At 52.1% G+C, this 19795-nt stretch overlaps 1 protein-coding gene across 3 annotated transcripts; it reads left to right on the top strand.

Moving 5' to 3' along the window:
- Positions 1–231: 231 nt before the first annotated feature.
- Positions 232–13412, top strand: CD19 (CD19 molecule). Of its 3 annotated transcripts, XM_064362605.1 has the most exons (18): positions 234–1208; positions 3671–3865; positions 3968–4106; positions 5762–5958; positions 6220–6489; positions 6807–7010; positions 7133–7411; positions 9212–9322; positions 10224–10272; positions 10595–10683; positions 11103–11216; positions 11352–11456; positions 11538–11606; positions 11707–11763; positions 11852–11908; positions 12735–12827; positions 12931–13037; positions 13200–13412. In XM_064362605.1, exons 4-17 carry the CDS (start codon positions 5871–5873, stop codon positions 13020–13022), a joined length of 1677 nt encoding a protein of 558 aa, XP_064218675.1. In that variant the 5' UTR covers positions 234–1208; positions 3671–3865; positions 3968–4106; positions 5762–5870; the 3' UTR covers positions 13023–13037; positions 13200–13412. The 3 variants fall into 3 exon arrangements, with proteins under 3 accessions (XP_012320028.1, XP_064218675.1, XP_012320030.1); XM_012464605.2 differs by lacking the exons at positions 3671–3865; positions 3968–4106 and having other exon boundaries at positions 232–1208; positions 12732–12827; XM_012464607.2 differs by lacking the exons at positions 234–1208; positions 3671–3865; positions 3968–4106; positions 5762–5958 and having other exon boundaries at positions 6300–6622; positions 12732–12827.
- Positions 13413–19795: the final 6383 nt, after the last annotated feature.

Raw genomic sequence — 19795 nt, 5'->3', positions numbered from 1 at the left:
CAAACGGCGGATTCCCGCACTCCCTGGTGACGGAGCGCACCGCTTCCGGGTCCTCTCGGCTGTTTCCGGATCCGCTCGGCTGTTTCCGGATCGGCCCCGGGCTCGAGGCCCCGGACGGAGCTTGAAGGAGATTCCGAGCCTCGGCCGAAGATTCCCGAGTCGGCCCCCGGCTCCGGCCCCGCCCCAGCCCTTCGTGGCTGGACCGCGCGGTTCGGGAGGACGTCTGTCCTTCAAGCCCGGAAGAAGATCCTTCCTAAGAGGTCTTTTTAGGCGTCTCTCCGTGACCTTGGAAGCCCTGCTCCGATTATGCCTCCTCCGGGACGCTGGCCGAGCAGGCCGGAACACCCCCCCTAGCTCCCTCGCTGCCCCTGCCCGGAGCCTTTAATCGGCTCTGGCTGCCCTTCCTCCCGAACCTGGCTTGCGTTACAGCGAATTGTGGCGGGGCCCTCCCTGCACCTCCGCCCTCGTGGAGCGTCCCTCCGGGCAGGGCCGGGTCCGCTTCATTTTTCTGGGCGCCTCCGAGTCCCCGCGTAGTTAGTTGAAGTCTGAAAGTTGCACGTCCCCACCCCCATTTTGTTATTCAGCCAGTCACCGCTTCCTGCTGGTCCCCCCTCTCCCCCTCCCAGCGCCCTCAAATCCCTCCTCTCCTCTCTGCCTCTGTCTAGATCAGGCTCTTTATCTGTGACCTCCACCCGGACGGTGACAGGCAATTCAGATTTATGTCCAGAGCTTTGGTTCCCCTTCCTCCAAACCTTTTTCTCCCTCTGTAGAGGACACGCCAGGAACCTGGAAGCCCTTGGTTTTTTGTGTCCTCCTGCAAGTCCCCTAAACTCTACTTCGTGTGCCCACTATTCCAGAATGTGCCCCTTTTTCTCCATCCCCAGCGCTAACACTCCGTCCCAGCTCCCATCACTTCTCTCCGGAACTTCCAGTGCTGACTCTCGGCCCTTTAATTAATTAATTAATTCTCCGTAAAGCAGCTGGAGTGATTTTTGTAAAACAGATAATGCAGTTTGAAAATGGACAAAGGTAGAACGCTTTTACACTGTTGGTGGGAATGGAATGTAAATTAAGTCAACCATTGTGGAAGACAGTGTGGCGATTCCTCAAAGACCTGGAACCAGAAATACCATTTGGCCCAGAAATCCCATTACTGGGTATATATCCAAAGGAATACAAATCATTCTATTACAAAGATACATACACAGGTATGTTCATTGCAGCACTATTTAAAATAGCAAAGACATGGACTCAACCCAAATGCCCATCAGTGATAGAGTGGATAAAGCAAATGTGGTACATATACACCATGGAATACTATACAGCCATCAAAAGGAATGAAATCATGTCCTTTGCAGGGACATGGATGGAGCTAGAAGCTATTATCCTTAGCAAACTAATGCAGGAACAGAAAACTAAAAACTGAATCGCATGTTCTCACTTTAAGTGGGAGCTGAACAATGAGAACACACGGAGACAGGGAGAGGAACAACACATTGGTCCTGTGGGGGTGAGGGTTGGGAGTGGGGAGGGAGAGCATTAGGAAGAGTAGCTAATGCATGCTGGGCTTAATACCTAGGTGATGGGTTGGTAGGTGCAGCAAATCAGCATGGCACACATTTACCTATGTAACAAACCTGCACATCTTGCACATGTACCCCAAAACTTAAAGAAAATGGACAAAGGACATGAATAGACATTTCACTGCTGTCACAGTTGGCAATATGTGCATGAAAAGGTGTTAAGCATGATTAGCTATTGATTAGGGAAATACAAATTAAAGCCACAATCCATTTCATCACTAAGCACTTCTTGGAATGGGTAAAATAAGAGTGCTAGGCTGGGTACGGAGGCTCACACCTGTAATCCCATCACTTTGGGAGACAGAGGCAGGTGGATCACCTGAGGTCGGGAGTTCGAGACCAAACTGACCAACATGGAGAAACCCTGTCTCTACTAAAAATGCAAAATTAGCCTGGCATGGTAGCACATGCTTGTAATCCCAGCTACTCAGGAGGCTGAGGCAGGAGAATCGCTTGAACCCAGAGGTGGAAGTTGCAGTGAGTTGAAATCACTCCAGCCTGGGCAACAAGAGCAAGACTCCGTCTCAAAAAAAAAAAAAAAAAAAAAAAAGTGCTAACACTAAATGCTGGTGAGTATGTAGAGAAACTTGGGTTTCTCATATATTGTTGATGGGAATGTGAAATGGTATAGCCACCTGCAATTTCTAACAACACTAAACATGCACTGACTTTTTCATCAAGTGTAAAACCAAGTGTTTTCTACCAAGCTTTTCACCACCCAAGGTCTCGGCTCAAACGTCACCTCCTCAGTGAGGCCTTCCCTGATCACCCTAACTAAAATAGCCACCTCTGGCTAAGTTGGTGGCTTACGCCTGGAATGCTAGCACTTTGGGAGGTCAATGGCGGGAGGATCACTTGAGCCCAGGAGTTCGAGACCAGCCTGGACAACATACTGAGACCTCATCTCTACAAAAACTTAAAAAATTAGCTGGGCATGGTGATGTGCATCTATAGTCCCAGCTACTCAGGAGGCTGAGGTGGGAGGATCACTTGAGCCCTGGAGGCCAAGGCTGCAGTGAGTGTGATTGTGCCACTGCACTTCAGCCTTAGTGACACAGAGCAAGATCCTGTCTCAAAAAAAAAAAAAAAAAAAAAAAAAAAAAATTAAATCCAGACTCCCTGTTCGTGCAGCAGGGTTTCTGAGGGAGAGTCTGAAACCATAACTAGAAATTAGCCTCCAGTCAGTTTGGGAGGGACTTCCTGACAGCTCTCAGGCTTGAGTTTATCCTGCGGGCCCTGGGAGCCACTGAAGGCCATTGAGCAGGAGAAGCACAAAACTAATATCAAAGAAGTTCTGTCGACATTTGGAGTATACATGGGAACCAAAAGACATTGGGGACGGGTAGGCCAGGAGAGAGGCTGTTGAATTGCTTCTGATTGTGAAGGAAGAATTCCAAGAGAGGGGAAAATTGATTCTATCAGTATTTAGGATATAAAATGGACCAGCCTTGATGACAGAGTGCATGTGGGGGTAGAGAAAAGGAAACTTTCAGCCAGACGCGGTGGCTCACACCTGTAATCCCAGCACTTTGGGAGGCTGAGGCGAGCAGATCACCTCAAGTCAGGAGTTCGAGACCAGGCTGGCCAAAATGGTGAAACCCCATCTCTACTAAAAATACAAAAATTAGCCAGGCATGGTAGTAGGTGCCTGTAATCCCAGCTATTCAGGAGGTGGAGGGATATATATATGAATATATATATTTTATATATTATAACCTCGACTGGTGAATATGATATTCATATATATATATATACATATCCCATATATATGAGAGAGAGAGAGAGACAGGGTCTTGCTCTGTTGCCCAGGCTGGAGTGCCATCTCGGTTCAGCCTTTGTACCCCTGATCCTCCTGCCTCGGCCTCCCGAGTAGCCGGAACCACAGTCATGTGCCAGCACACCCGGCTAATTTTTTGTATTTTTGGCAGAGATGGGGTTTTACCATGTTACCCAGGCCGCTCTCCAACTCCTGAGCTCAGGCAATCTGCCTGCCTTGGCCCCCCAAAATGCTGGGATTACAGGCGTGAGTCATCTCACCCGGCCTGAGATATATTTTTGAAAATAATAATACTTATTTTTTTTTAAAGCACCAGGGGCCACAGGGAAGGCCTCTTTGAAGAAGTACCCTTTGAACTGAGACCTGAGTGATGAAAAGAACCAGTCCGGTAAAGAGCCAAAGAGCCCCCAGCAGAGATCCAGGAAGAAGGGCCGCAAGTACAAGGGCCCTGGGGCAGGGAAGCACTTGGCAAGGAGAGTGGTAGAGGCACGAGGTGGAAAATTAGGTAGGTCAGCAACACTCGGCCTACTAGGCCTTCGGTTGGAGTTTTTATTTTAGGTAGATGAAAAGCAACTGACATTTTTTGTTTTTTTTTACATTTCTGTAGAGATGGGGGTCTCGCTTTATTGCCCAGGCTGGTCTCAAATTCCTGTCCTCAAGGGATCCTCTCACCTCAGCCTCCTAAAGTGTTGGGATTACAGGCATGAGCCTCTGTGCCTGGCTGTAACTGACATGTTTTAAACAGGGTAATGACATGCTCTAGTGAGGGCTAGTCTGGGCAGCTGGGAAGCTAATGAGGGGATTAGAGAGGTTTTGTTGAATGAAAGGCAGATTGAGTCCTGTTACTTGCCCTCTTCCTTCCCCAGTGCCTCACTCTTCCACCTCCCAGCCCCCTCAACTGGCCAAAGGGAAGTGGGGGCCCTGCCACCTGTAGGGAGGGTCCCCTGGGGCTTGCCCATGGCAAACAGGAAGTCACAGTCTGTAGTGAGACAGGCCTGGGAATCAGCCACTGAGAAAGTGAGAAAGTGGGTTTCTTGGGTCCCTGAACTCTTTTTCTGAGTGCCTGCAGCAGTGAGAAAGACACAGAGGCAGAGAGAGAGGAGAGAGAGAGAGAGAGAGAGAGAGAGGAGGGGGAGAGAGAGAGAGAGAGAGGAGGCATGGGGCAGAGTAAGAACAGATTTAGAAGTTAGAACTTTAGAACTCCTGGGTTCTTTCAAAACAATTTTTCTTAGAGACAAGGTCTTGTTGTGTTGCCCAGGCTGGAGCACAGTGGCTATTCCCAGCCATAATCATGGCACACTGCAGCCTGGAACTCCTGGGGTCAAGCGATCCTTCTACCTCAACCCCCCAAGGATCTGGGACCATAGGCGTGCACCATTGTGCCTGGCTTTTGCCTGTTTTTGAACTGAGGCAGTATGACTTGAGCTCTTAGCCATTACTTGATGCTATATCGCATTAACTAAGGGCTTACTATGTGCCGGACACTGGGGTAATAGTGCCAAACACATTGTCCTATTTAATCTTCACAGAACTGTTTTCTTTTCTTTTTTCCTTTTTTTTTTTTGAAGCAGAGTCTCCCTCTCACGCCCAGGCTGGAGTGCAGTGGTGTGATCTCAGCTCACTGTAACCTCTGCCTCCCAGGTTCAAGCGATTCTCCTGCCTCAGCCTCCCAAGTAGCTTGTAATCCTGTAGATTATAGGCGCATGCCACCATGTCCGGCTAATTTTGTATATTTGGTAGACACAGGGTTTCACCATATTGGCCAGGCTGCTCTGAAATTGCTGACCTCCTTGCTTGCCTCGGCCTCCCAAAGTGCTGGGATTACGGGCATGAGCCACCACGCGCAGTCTGTTTAGAACTATTATTATTCCCAGTTGATAGAGAAATAAACTGAGCCTTTGAATGATGAAGAAGTTTAGCCAAATGGTGGAGGCACAAGATTCAAACTCACGTCAGCCAGAACCCAAAGTGTGTTAGGGGGTGGATGGGTGGAGGTAAAAGGAGAACCCATGAAATGTTTGCTGAATGAATGAATGGGGTGTGTGTGAGTGAAGAGACATGGATTCAGAGCCTGGGATTCAGAAGAGGAGGGAGAGGGAGGAGGGAGCCCCAAAGGCTGAATCTGCTCATGCAGCAAATATTTATCAGGTGCCTACTATGTGCCCAGCACTGTTCTAGGGCACTTGGAATTAGTGGTAAACAACACTGTCTCTGCTCCAAGGGGCTCACATTCTTGTGCAGAAAACAGAAAGTGAACAAGTAAACACACAAGATCATTTCCCATGGTGCGGAGAGCTGGGATGAAAATAAAACAGCATGGCAGGGAGGAGGCAGGTTGTGTGGGTCTGGAGGGGTTCCTGGGGAAGGGGGCCTGAGGCGTGACCACCCTCTTCCTCTCCAGGGGGACTGCCTGCCGCCCTCGCAGACACTCATGGTTCAGTGCCCTCCAGGCCCCTGCCTGCCCCAGCATCCCCTGCGCGAAGCTGGGTGCCCCGGGGAGTCTGACCAGCATGCCACCTCCTTGCCTCCTCTTCTTCCTCCTCTTCCTCACCCCCATGGGAGTCAGGCCCCAGGAACCTCGACTGGTGAAGGTGGAAGGTATGTCCAAAGGGCAGAAAGGGAAGGGATTGTGTCTGGAAACTTGGGTTGTGGCTGAGTGTCCTCAGCTGAGTAACTTGCCCTCTCTGAGCCTCCATTTTCTTACTTGTAAATTTCAGGGAGGGGTTGGAAGGACTCTGCTGGCTCCTCCACTCCCAGCTTTTGGAGTCCTCTTCTCTGTAACCCAGTGTGAGGAGTGATGGGGACTCAGAGGTCCCCCCACCCATCCCCACACCTCTCTCCCTGTCTCTGTCTCCACAGAGGGAGATGACGCTGTGCTGTTGTGTCTTGAGGAGACCTCACATGACCCTGCTCAGCAACTGGTCTGGTGGCGGGAGTCCTCGTCGCTCGAACCCTTCTTAAAACTCACCCTGGGGCTGCCAGGCCTGGGAATCCACGTGGGGCCCTGGGGCATCTGGCTTTTCATCTTCAATGTCTCTCACCAGATGGGGGGCTTCTACCTGTGCCAGCCAGGGCCCCCCTCTGAGAAGCCCTGGCAGCCTGGCTGGACAGTCAGTGTGGAGGGCAGTGGTGAGGGCCGGGCTGGCAGGGCTGGGACGGGGGCAGGAGGAGAAGAGGGGGGCCACCGTGGACGGAAGAGGCGCGACGGCCCCAGAGGAGCTGGAGAGAGGGACTGGAGGGGCTGAGGGCGAAACTCAGCTAGGTGGGCGACGCCTGCGGCTCTGTGGCCTCAGCCTGAGCTGCTTCCTGTCCCTCCACGTCTCACTGTCTTCTCTCTCTGTCTCTCTCTCTCTCTGGGTCTGTGTCTCTGTTTATCTCTGCCTTTGAGTCTCTGTCTCTCTCCCTCTCCTGGGTGTCTCTGCATTTGGTTCTGGGTCTCTTCCTAGGGGAGCTGTTCCGGTGGAATGCTTCGGACCTCGGTGGCCGGGGCTGCGGCCTGGAGAACAGGTCCTCAGAGGGCCCCAGCTCCCCTTCCGGGAACCTCATGAGCTCCCAGCTGTATATATGGGCCAAAGACCGCCCTAAGATCTGGGAGGGAGAGCCTCCGTGTGGCCCACTGAGGGACAGCCTGAACCAGACCCTCAGCCAGGGTAAGGAGATGGCCTCACCCCGGCCAGGAAGGTGGGGGTCCGGAGACAGGGAGGGGAGTGGAAACTGAAGAGGTGAGATCCGGAGGATCAGGCTTTCCTCGTCTTATCTCTCCCTGCCCCAGACCTCACCATGGCCCCTGGCTCCACACTCTGGCTGTCCTGTGGGGTACCTCCTGACTCTGTGTCCAGGGGCCCCCTCTCCTGGACCCATGTGCGCCCCAAGGAGACTAACTTCTCATTGCTGAGCCTAGAGCTGAAGGACAATCACCCAGCCAGAGACATGTGGGTCATGGAGAAAGGTCTGTTGTTGCCCCAGGCCACAGCTCAAGATGCTGGAAAGTATTATTGTCACCGTGGCAACCTGACCATCTCATGGCACCTGGAGATCACTGCCCGGTCAGGTAGAGTTTCTCTGTGTGGGGGTCCGGGAAGAAGTGGAAGCCAGTCAATCTTAGATTCCCCCAGCCTCAGGGCTACTCCCAGCCTCACCCCAAACTCCAACTTCCACACAGCACACTGACGCCAAGTCTTTTTTTTTTTTTTTTTGATGGAGTCTCTCTCTGTCTCCCAGGCTGGAGTGCAGTGGTGCCATCTCGTCTCGGCTCACTGCAACCTCTACCTTCCAGGTTCAAGAGATTCTCCTGCCTCAGCTTCCTGAGTAGCTGGGATTATAGGTGCCCACCACCACACCCGGCTAATTTTTTGTATTTTTAGTAGAGATGGGGTTTCACTATGTTGGCCAGGCTGGTCATGAACTCCTGACCTTGTGATCCACCTGCCTCGGCCTCCCAAAGTGCTGGTAGTACAGGCATGAGCCATTGTGCATGGCCAGACCTAATTTTTGTATTTTTAGTAGAGATGGGGTTTTGCCATGCTGGACCAGGCTGGTCTAGAACTCCTGACCTCAGGTGATCTGCCTGCCTTGGCCTCCCAAAGTACTGGGATTACAGGTGTGAGCCACTGCACCCGGCCTAGACTTCAAACCTTTCTTCCCTTGCTTCCAAGACACTACTTTTCTGGGTTTTCACCTGCCACTGCTTGCTTCTGCCCACCAGCTTGGGTGGAGTCTTCCTTCCTCCCCAGCTCCTCCCTCTTGGAGCCATGGGCCCTCTTCTCATCCCTCTCCGCATGCTTTCCCATTTGACCTTGACTCCTAGTGGCTTCTTGGGTCACCATGCCTTGGTGACTCTATTCCAGGCTCCATACTCAGCCATCTCCTGTGCCATTTGATGTCCCATGGACACCTCAGGCTCAACAGATACAAAATCAAACTCAATGTCTTCCCCAAGTATAGTCTTCTTGGCGGCCCCGTGGAAGCAGAGGGCACCAGCACCTGCTCCCTTGCCCAGGCTGAGAACTCGGGCATCCTTCCTTTTCCTCACCCTGTCCAGCACATTGGTCATAGTGTTCTGCCAGTTCTGTCTCCTTCACACAATCCTACCATGCTATCCTGGCCACAATTCTCAAACCCAACCCCAACTTTCACTGCAAACTTGATCCAAGCAATGTGCTGGGTCCCAGCTGTAACCTTGCCAACTCAACTCTGCCCTTCACTTTGACCATGACTATCCTTAACTGCAGCAGGAAACTGATCATTATGCTCCCCTCAATCCACACATTGCCTCTGAATACAGGCGTGGATTGTCCAAGATTTGCTCAAAAGACACTGCCCCAAGTCCTGTGCCAGGCTCTGTGACAATCCCTGACCTCCTGGGACATAGGCTCCTTAGAGAGAGGAGAGCCTTTTTCACAGCTTGGGACTTTGAGTCTGTCTCTGTCTCTGTCTCTGTCTCTCTCTCTCTCTCTCTCTCTCTCAACGGAGTTTCGCTCTTGTTGCTCAGGCTGGAGTGCAATGATCTTGGCTCACTGAAACCTCCGCCTCCAGGGTTCAAGCGATTCTCCTGCCTCAGGTTCCCAAGTAGCTGGGATTACAGGCGACCACCCCATACCTGGTTAATTTTTTTTGTATTTTTAGTGGAGACGGGGTTTCACCATTTTGGCCAGCCTGGTCTTGAACTCCTGACCTCAGGTGATCCACCCATCTTGGCCTCCCAAAGTGTTGGGATTACAGGCGTGAGCCACTGCACCCGGCTGAGTCTGTGTCTTGCCTCTGAGCCCCAGACTTGCGGTCCTTTGAGGTCTCGGGATTGGGATGTAAGATGCCAGCCTGGGGTCCTCATCTCATAGCCCCTTCCCCCTAGCACTGTGGCACTGGCTGGTGAGGACTGGTGGCTGGAAGGTCCCAGCTGTGACTTTGACTTATATGATCTTCTGCCTGGGTTCCCTGGTGGGCATTCTTCATCTTCAAAGAGGTGAGTCATGTCCCCAGTGGATTTGTCCAAACCCTACTCCGTCTTCCCCAGGATAAGCCCACTCTGGTCAGTCTGACAACCATCTTTCTTTCCTCCCATCCCTCCCAGCAAGACCCTAGAATCCTGTTCCTCGCAATCTCCCTCTAGCCTCCCTCAAACTTCCCAAGCCCCTTACAATTTTTTGTTTGTTTGTTTTTGGTGAGACAGGGTCTCATTCTGTCACCCCAGCTGGAGTGCAGTGGTGCGATCTCAGTTCACTGCAACCTCTGTCTCCTGGCTCAAGTGATTCTCCTGCCTCAGGCTCCTGAGTAGCTGGGACTATAAGCATGTGCCATCACACGCAGCTAATCTTTTGTATTTTTAGTAGAGACGGTTCTGCCATGTTGTCCACACTGGTCTTGAACTCCTGAGCTCAGGCAGCCCACCGGCCTCAGCCTCCTAAAGTGCTGGGATTACAGGTGTGAGCCACCACTCGGGGCTCCCTTGAATTTTTTTTTTTTTTTTTTTTTTTTTTTTTTTGAGACAGAGAGTTTGCTCTGTTGCCCAGGTTGGAGTGCAATGGTGCGATCTCGGCTCACTGCAACCTCCGCCTCCCGGGTTCAAACGATTCTTCTGCCTCACCCTCCCTAGTAGCTAGGCTTACAGGCACCTGTCTTAGTAGAGACGAGGTTTCACCATGCTGGCTAGGCTGGTCTCGAACTCTTGACCTCAGGTGATTCACCCGACTTGTCCTCCCAAAGTGCTGGGATTACAGGCAGGAGCCACCACGCCCGGCCGGCCCCCTTACAATTTGAACTCCCATCTCCTCTGTTGAACCAACTGAGCTCCCCAGCACCCTGCCCCCAAATCCTTACTCTACTAAGCAGCCCCTCCTCTGATCACTCCCTTTAACTCCCACCAGCCCTGGTCCTAAGGAGAAAAAGAAAGCGAATGACTGACCCCGCCAGGAGGTAATGCAACCGGTTCCCTCCCCAGTACCCTCCACCTTCGCTCTATGCCTTACACTTAATATTTCCTCTGCCCAGGGGGTCTTTGCTCCGTCTCTACTGTTTCAAATACTGCCCAACCTCAAAGCCCAGCTCCAAAGCTACCTCCTCTGTGAAGACCTCCTTGGAAATGATCATCCCAGACTTCTCTTTTGGCTGTCCCAGCACAGAGGAGCTAATCACAAGTGATCACGTTTAACCTCTGAAGGCCTGGATAGAATTTTGAGTGGGTCCGCCATTCCTTTCCAAGTCAGCCCTCACCGTGCACCTTCCCTTCTCCCTCCAGGTTCTTCAAAGTGACGCCTCCCCCAGGAAGCGGGCCCCAGAACCAGTACGGGAATGTGCTATCCCTTCCCACACCCACCTCAGGCCTCGGTAAGAGGCACCGCCCCTCCAGCCTATATAGTTCTGCCCCAGAGCCAGGACGCCACCCCTACTCTCCCCATCCCTCCAATCCGCTGTGCGCCAAGCCTTCTGGACCTCGGAACTCCGCCCCCGGGATGGGGAGTCCCGCCCAGATATGAGCCCCGCCCCTAGAAGCAGGCCCCGCCTCCAGGGCGCAGAGCCCCGCACCCAGGACCCAGAGCCTGAAGTCGTGTTCAAAAACAGAACCTTGCCCCAGAATTGGAGGCCCTAGATTTAGATCCCGCCCCATGGTTCATGACCAGGTTCCTAGACTCAAGAGTCCATTCGCAGATCCCAAAGCATCCTCTCCTCGTGCCCTGCCAAGCGGATCCTTAGCCTTGACCGCTCCCATCTCTTCTGATCCCTCCTTACAACGCCCCTCTCGCCAGGACGCGCCCAGCGTTGGGCCGCAGGCCTCGGGGGCACCGCCCCGTCTTATGGAAACCCGCGCAGCGACGTCGAGGCGGATGGAGCCGTGGGGTCCCGGAGCCCCCCGGGAGCGGGTGAATGACTGGGGGAGGGAGGGGGTCGTTCCCCACATGGAGGGGGTTGGAGCGGTCTGTGGCCGAAATAGTGGCCTGGGGCATGGAGGAGATGGGGTGCGACTCGGTTCCCTATCCCCATCCCCAAATCCCCAGGCCCAGAAGAAGAGGAAGGGGAGGGCTATGAGGAGCCGGACAGTGAGGAGGGCTCCGAGTTCTATGAGAACGACTCCAACCTTGGGCAGGACCAGCTCTCCCAGGGTAAGGCTGCTCGCCCCCGTGGCCCTCCACTTCTCTGTGGTGAACTGTGGACACCCATGGACACCCCTCCTTCTCCACCAGATGGCAGCGGCTACGAAAACCCCGAGGAGGAGCCCCTGGGTCCTGAGGATGAAGACTCCTTCTCCAATGGTAACTTGGGGCCTTTGTGGGACCTCAGAGACTTAGGTGTAATTGCAGCGCTGTGATACCCCTAGAAGGGGTCCCTGGAGTTCTCTCTCTTCTGCCGCAGCTGAGTCTTATGAGAACGAGGATGAAGAGCTGACCCAGCCAGTCTCCAGGACAATGGGTGTGTGTGAGGATGGTAACAGTCCAGGGGGGAGGTGGAGGATGCTTGGAGGCCAGGAGGAATAGCAACCTCCCTCTTCCCTTTCCAGACTTCCTGAGCCCCCATGGGTCTGCCTGGGACCCCAGCCGAGAAGCAACCTCCCTGGGTGAGAGCTGCTTGTGACCAGACTGCCTTGCCCAGCTTGGATGACCGGGACTCAGCTCTGACCCCAGACCCGACTTTGACCTGACTCTGACCCCAAACCCAAACCCAATCCCGACCTTAGATTTCACTCCTAACTCTATCCTCAACACTGATCCCCATTCCCCATCCTGACCCCCAATACTTACCCCCTCCCTAACTGTGAATGTCAACGCGGATCTCAATCCGGTACCAGCCTGGACTTGACCTCTGCCTCACCTCAGCCCCAGTGCAGACTGAAACTTGGACCCCAGCTCACTCTGCGGCTTCTTCATGACTCTGACTCCCTCCAGTTTTTTTTTGAGACTGAGTCTCACTCTGTCACCCAGGCTGGAGTACAGTGGCTCACTGCCATCTCTGCCTCCCAGTTTCAAGCGATTCTTAGGCCTCAGCCTCGTGAGTAGCTGGGATTACAGACGTTCGCCACCACCCCTGGCTAATTTTTGTATTTTCAGTAGAGATAGGTTTTCGCCATGTTGGCCAGACTGGTCTCAAACTCCTGACCTCGGGTGATCTGCCTGCCTTGGCCTCCCAAAATGCTGGGATTACAGGCGTGAGCCACTGAACCCTGCCAGTTCTGTTCTTGACCTCTTCTCTAGCCATAATCTAACCCATACCTAATGCTGAACCTACAGCTAACCAGGGCCCCAAACCCAATGCTGGCCAAATCGCCCCTTCCCAGCACAGCACAGGTGATGCCCCTCACCTTCCTCTGTCCCCCAGTCTCCCTCCTTACCGTAGGCTATACTTTCCACACCCAAGCCTCCAATTATCCATCTCTGCCCAAGCAGGGTCCCAGTCCTATGAAGATATGAGAGGGATCCTGTATTCAGCCCCCCAGCTCCGCTCCATTCGGGGCCAGCCTGGACCCAATCATGAGGAAGGTGGGTGCTTCTGCTGCTGTCCCCTCCTGTCCCCTGGGCTGACTTCACCTTCCAGCCTACTTCCAGTGCCACTCATGTTCTCCTCTTCCCTGGTTCTGTCCAGATGCAGACTCTTATGAGAACATGGATAATCCTGATGGGCCAGACCCAGCATGGGGAGGAGGAGGCCACGTGGGCACCTGGGGTGCCAGGTGATCCTCAGGTGGCCAGGTGAGCTGGGACTGCCCCTAGGGAAAGCGGGGAGGGAGGGAGATAGGCAGGGATGGCAGTGGTGCTGGTTGTCAGGGAGGAAGAGGGAACAGGGCTCTTAGGGCCTGGTGGCCAGGGGGAGGGGCTGCTGGACCCCTCCCCATCACTGTTTCTTCTGCATAGCCTGGATCTCCTCAAGTCCCAAAGAGTCACACCTGACTCTGAAATCTGAAGACCTCAAGCAGATATGATGCCAACCTCTGGAGCAGTGTTGCTCAGGATGTGTGCATGTGTGTGTGTGCGTGTGTGTGTGTGCGTGTGTGTGTATACATGCCAGCGACACTTCCGGTCCCTTTTGCATTCCCTAAATAAACTCAATGAGCTCTTCCAATCCTACGAAGTAGTGCGGTTGTGTGGGAAGGGAAGGAAAGGCATCTTGAATCCCGTGGAGGAGGGAGGGCTGCCTTCTGCATACAAAGGGTCTTTTCCTGGCCCGGTGGCCCATACCTGTACTCCCAGCACTTTGGGAGGCTGAGGCCGGTGTCTTTGACTTCTTTGTGTTTCTCCTGCCTGTGACAGTCTCCTGGGTTCCTGGGCCCCTACTGACAACCCCTGGGGCCAGCTTGCTTTGGCTCCTGGCACAGTATTACAGGCTACACAAGTTTCTATTTTATTTATGAGTTCCTCAGAACAGGTTTCTGCACCAGATGTTTGGGCTGACTCCAAGCCTATACTTCGGTCAGCGTTGGAGTTCTGAGTGCCTGGATGGCTTTTTCCATCTATCGTCTGTCAGGTGGCTCACTTCCACATTGTGTGCCAGGGCCTGGGGATGGATTTTTTTTTTTTTTTTTTTTTTTGAGAAGGAGTCTTGCTCTCAAAAAAAGTCTTAAGTCTTTTTTTTTTTGAGAAGGAGTCGCCCAACTGGAGTGCAGTGGTGTCATCTCGGCTCACTGCAACCTCCACCTCCTGTGTTCAAGCAATTTTCCTGCCTCAGCCTCCTGAGTAGCTGGGATTACAGGCATGTGCCACCACGTCCAGCTAATTTTTGTATTTTTAATAGAGACTGGGTTTCACTATATTGGCCAGACTGGTCTCAATCTCCTGACCTTGTGATCCACCCGCTTTGGCCTCCCAAAGTGCTGGGATTACAGGCATGAGCCACCGTGCCTGGCCAAGATTTTTCTTTTTTTGAGATGAAGTCTTGCTCTGTTGCCCAAGCTGGAGTACAGTTGTGCGATCTTGGTTCACTGCAACCTTTGGCTCACTGTAACTTCTGCTTCCCGGGTTCAAGTGATTCTCCTCCCTCAGCCTCCCAAGGAGCTGGCCACCATACCAGCTAATTTTTGTATTTTTAGTAGAGACAGGGTTTCACCATCTTGACGAGGCTGGTCTCGAACTCTTGGCCTCAAGTGATCCACCCGCCTCAGCCTCCCAAAGCCCAAAGTGCTGGGATTACCAGCATAAGCCACCGTGCCTGGCCTTCTTTTGTTTTTATGAGATGGGGGGTGGTCTTGCTATGCTGCCCAGGCTGGTCTCAAACTCCTGGGCTGAAGAAATCCTCTCTTATTATCACTAAATTTAAGAAAGTGAGAGAGAAAGGGAGGAAGGTAGGGGGTGGAGAGAGACAGAGAGAGAGAGAGAGAGAGAGAGAGATTGAGAGAGGAGAGAGAGAGAGAGAGAGAGAGAGAAAGAGAAAGAATCCTCCCACCTCACCCTCCTGAGTAGCTGGGAATACAGGATCTGAGATAGCCCTTTTTTAGCTTCCAGCCTTGTGCAGGGAGCTCAGTTCTGGCTCTCCCCATTTTCTGGGGCCTCAGCCTTGACCTCTGTCCCCATGTGGGTGTTCTTTTGTTTGTTTGTTTTTTGAGATGGAGTCTCGCTCTGTCGCCCAGGCTGGAGTGCAGTAGCTCAATCTCAGCTCACTGCAACTTCTGCCTCTAGGTTCAAGCGATTCTCTGCCTCAGCCTCCTGAATAGCTGAGATCACAGGCACATACCACCATGCCTGGCTAATTGTTTTTGTATTTTCAGTAGAAATGGGGTTTCACCATGTTGGCCAGGCTGTTCTTTAACTGCTGACCTCGTGATCCACCTGCCTCGGCCTCCCAAAGTGCTGGGATTACAGGTGTGAGCCACCGGGCGCCGCCCCCATGTGGATGTTAAAACTCCAGTCATAGGGGGATTCCTGCATTCCCATAGGCTGCTGGACCTCACTGTCCCCACTGCCCCCACCACTGTGGCTTTGATTTTCTTCCTTATTTTTGGAACCAAGAAGATTCTGTCTTCCTTTTGATCTTAGCTACCCATCAAAAAAAAAAAAAAAAAGAAAGAAAAAGAAAAAGAAAGCAACACTGCTCGTTATATTTTCCTTAGTGTATGCATGCATTTGGAATACAAACCTCTAGTACTTCTTTAGGCTTGCATCTTGAACACAAGTCTCTGAGACTCCAAAAAAAAAAAAAAAAAAAAATCCAGATCATCTGGTGCAGCATTTATCTGCTCCCCACCAGCTGTTTACATTGCCATAATCCGCTACCTCAACCTTTAGCTAAAATAAGCTCTCACATGGCTGTAATCCCTGCCATTCCCTATGCCTTTCTCCCAGCCTGCTTCATTCGTTTCAGTTTCCTGCCTGTCTGAAGCTCTGAGCCTGTGACTCCTAGTGAAAACATCCTGCCAGCCAGGCATGGTGTCTCATGCCTGTAATCCCAGCACTTAGGGAGGCCAAGGCCAGTGCATGGCTTGAGGCCAGTAGTTTAAGATCAGCCTGGCCAATGTGGCGAAACTCCATCTCTACCAAAAATACAAAAAAAGTTAGCCAGGCATGGTGCTTGTGCCTGTAATCCCAACTACTTGGGAGGCAGAGGCATGAGAATTGCTTGAACCCGGGAGGCAGAGGTTGCAGTGGGCGGAGATGGTGCCACTGCACTCCAGTGTGGGCGATAGAGTGAGACTCTGTCTCAAAAAAAAAAAATAATAATAATAAAAGAACACATCCTGTCTTCCTGGGGTTGGATCCATGTCCAAGTCATCTCTGTGCCTCTGCTACCTAGCTGGGGGATGAGAAAGGTCAGGGAATAAGTGGGGAAGGGAAGGTGGAGGAGTGAATGAAAGGCTGTGGGAAGTGCTGTGATGGGCTCTTTATGCATTTGGGGTGCAGAGGAAGAAGACTGTGGGTTCTGCCACGCTGGGGAGTCTCCCAGGAAGTTGAAGTTGGAATAGAGGTGTGCTGCCTCCCTCCAAGTGCCCTGGAATCAGACTAGCTGGTTTTGTTTTGTTTTGTTTTGTTTTTAGATGGAGTCTGGCTCTGTCACCCAGGCTGGAGTGCAGTGGCACAACTTCGGCTCACTGCAATCTCCACTTCGCAGGTTCAAGCTATTCTCCTGCCTCAGCCTCCTAAGTAGCTGGGACTACAGGCATGCACCACCATGCCCAGCTAGTTTTTTTTTTGTTGTTGTTGTTATTTTAGTAGAGACAGGATTTCACTAGGTTGGCCAGGTTGGTCTTAAACTCGTGACCTCAGGTGATCTACCTGCCTCGGCCTCCCAAAGTGCTGGGTTTACAGGTGTGAGCCACCATGCCTGGCCCAGACTAGCTGGGTTTGTGTGAATTCCACTCCACCCCTTTTCAACTATGTGACTCAAGCTCTCTGTGCTGCAGTTTCCCGGTCTGTACAATGGACCATGAAATAATAATTAAGAAAATGAAAACATTATTAATGAGTCTTTTTTTTTTTTTTTTTTGAGACGGAGTTTCGCTCTTGTTACCCAGGCTGGAGTGCAATGGCGCGATCTCGGCTCACCGCAACCTCCGCCTCCTGGGTTCAAGCAATTCTCCTGCCTCAGCCTCCCGAGTAGCTGGGATTACAGGCGCGCGCCACCATGCCCAGCTAATTTTTGCATTTTTAGTAGAGACGGGGTTTACCATGTTGACCAGGATGGTCTTGATCTCTTGACCTCGTGATCCACCCGTCTCAGCTTCCCAAAGTGCTGGGATTACAGGCGTGAGCCACCGCACCCGGCCTATTAATGAGTCTTAAATGACATGTAAAGCATACAACAGTGCCTTAGCAAAGACTCAAACATAAACTCTTATTATTATTTGACATCCTTTTTTTTTTTCAGACAGGGTCTCATTAGGCTATGCTAGGCCAGGTTAGAGGGTAATGGCACAATTATAGCCAACTGTAACTTTGAACTCCTGAATTCAAATGAATCTCCCGCCTCAGCCTCCTAAGTAGCTGGGACTATAGGTCTGCACCATCACACCCAGCTAGCTAACTCTCGTATTTTTTGGTAGAGAAGGGGTTTTGCCATGTTTCCCAGGCTGGTCTCGAACTCCTGGCCTCAAGTGACTCTCCCACCTCTACCTCCCAAAGGGCTGGGATTATAGACATGAGCCACTGTGTTTGAACCATTTAGCATCTGTTCAGGACCTACTGTGTGCCAAGAGCCAGAAGGCACCAAGGCCATTGTGCAGAGAGCCACCTGCCAAGGAAGAAGCCATACTTTAAGGCATCTCAACTTCCTGTCTCACGACTTATTTCTTTGGCAGGGTGTTGACCATTTTTAGCTCCTTTTCTTTATTTTTTTAAAAAAATAAAGACAGGGTTTCACCATGTTGGTCAGGCTGCTCTTGAACTCCCGACCTCAGGTGATCCGCCTGCCTTGGCCTCCAAAGTGCCTGGGTTACAGGTGTTAGCCACCATGCCTGGCCCATTTTTAGCTCTTAAAACAATTTGAGGCCGGGCGCGGTGGCTCAAGCCTGTAATCCCAGCACTTTGGGAGGCCGAGGCGGGTGGATCACGAGGTCAAGAGATCGAGACCATCCTGGTCAACATGGTGACACCCCGTCTCTACTAATACAAAAAATTAGCTGGGCACGGTGGTGCGTGCCTGTGATCCCAGCTACTCAGGAGGCTGAGGCAGGAGAATTGCCTGAAGCCAGGAGGCGGAGGTTGCGGTGAGCCGAGATCGCGCCATTGCACTCCAGCCTGGGTATCAAGAGCGAAACTCCGTCTCAAAAAAAAAAAAAAAAAAAAAAAAAAATTTGAAAAAAAAAATTTTTAGGCCGGGTGCAGTGGCTCATGCCTGTAATCCCAGCACTTTGGGAGGCTGAGGTGGGTGGATCACCTGAGGTCAGGAGTTGAGACCAGCCTGGCCAACATACTGAAACCCTGTCTCTGCTAAAAATACAAAAAATTGGTCGGGTGTGGTGGTGGGTGCCTGTAATCCTAGCTACTAGGGAGACTGAGGCAAGAGAATCACTTGAACAGGGGAGGCGGAGGTTGCAGTGAGCCAAGATCGCACCATTGGACTCCAGCCTGGGCAACAGGAGTGAAACCCATCTCAAAAATAAATAAATAAATGAATAAAAATACAAAAATTAGCTGGGCGTGGTGGTATGCGCCTGTAGTCCCACCTACTCGGGAGGCTGAGGCAGTAGAATCACTTGAACCCGGGAGGCGGAGGTTGCAGTGAGCTGAGATTGTGCCACTGCACTCTAGCCTGGTGACAGAGTGAGACTCTGTCTAAAAATAAAAAATTTAAAAAGATGAGGTCTTGCTCTGTTGCCCAGAGTAGCCTTGAACTCCTGAACTCAACTAATCTTCCCATCTCAGCATTCCTACTAGCTGGTTCTTACAGGTGCACTTTCAGCTCTTGAGCAAAGTTTGGGGAGAGGAGAATTGAAAGTTTCAGGCTCTCAAGGCCACCTCCTGCTTGCAGTTTGCAGTGGCCTTCGTCGGGGTGCCCAAGGCTGGCTACAGAGAGGGGGCTGAAGGCCTCCTGGGACTAAGTCGGTGGAGTCCAGGAGCCTCCGTTCCCTGGAAAACAGCTCCACCTGCTGGCGGTTGTGCGCCTGTAGTCTTGACCTTGGCCGAGTCTGCGCGGGGAAGGGTAGTGCGTGCTGAACCAGTTCGGGGCGCTTGGAGGGGACATCGGTGTCGCGGTGGGGATGGAGGCGTATGGGATAGGACCCGGAGGGGTCATGATGCCGTTCTGGGTGGATGTGTGAGGCCTGAGTTTTGTGAGCCCCGTGGGTGCGCGAGCAGCATGTGGTATTGGGTGTTGCCGTGCGGGTATCCTGCGCGGAATGTGGCGTGGGATGTAGGTGTGAAGCGGCAGGGGGTTATGCGGTTGAAGGCAAAGTGGGAAGTGTGAAGTGTTGAAGGGGCGTGTTTGTGTTGTGTTGGGATGTATGTTGTGCAGGAGTTGCCAACGCCGTGGATGTGTGGAGGGCGTGTAGTTTCTGAGGTGCACAATATTGTTGGTAGAAGGTGTTGGCGAGTGTGTTCTGGGAAACATAACTAAGAAACGAAATCTCCCAACCCAGCACACTTCTCCACAAAGATAGTAGAGACAGAAAACAGTTAAATTATTATTTTTGGTCAAAAAGTTTTAGGCCTGGCTTGGTGGCTCACGCCTGTAATCCCAGCACTTTGGGAGGCTGAGGCGGGCAGATTGCCTGAGCTCAGGAGTTCGAGACCAGCCTGGGCAACATGGTGAAACCCTGTCTCTACTAAAATACAAAAAATTAGCTGGGTGTAGCGGCGAGCGCCTGTAGTCCCTGGTACTCGGGAGGCTGAGACAGGAGAATCGCTTGAACCCAGGAAGCGGAAGTTGCAGTGAGCCGAGATCACGCCACTGCACTCCAGCCTGGGCGACAGAGCAAGACTCCGTCTCAAAAAAAAAAAGTTATTTTTATTTTTATTTTTTTAGAAACTCGATGTTTATTTTCTGTGAATCTTATATGTTGCTTAAGAGCCCACGCAAGAACAGC

This window comes from Aotus nancymaae, unplaced genomic scaffold, assembly GCF_030222135.1.
Source record: "Aotus nancymaae isolate 86718 unplaced genomic scaffold, 86718_ANA_hifiasm-v0.15.2.pri h1tg000049l, whole genome shotgun sequence".
Classification (NCBI taxonomy): domain Eukaryota; kingdom Metazoa; phylum Chordata; class Mammalia; order Primates; family Aotidae; genus Aotus; species Aotus nancymaae.
This window is presented reverse-complemented; position numbering and strand designations above follow the sequence as displayed.

Coding starts and splice junctions, on each gene's coding strand:
- CD19 (XM_012464605.2), top strand. CDS start 5,871: ATGCCACCTCCTTGCCTCCTCTTCTTCCTCCTCTTCCTCACCCCCATG. Junction 10,273..10,594: donor ATGACTGACCCCGCCAGGAG/GTAATGCAACCG, acceptor TTCTCCCTCCAG/GTTCTTCAAAGTGACGCCTC. Junction 11,909..12,731: donor CCGAGAAGCAACCTCCCTGG/GTGAGAGCTGCT, acceptor TCTCTGCCCAAG/CAGGGTCCCAGTCCTATGAA.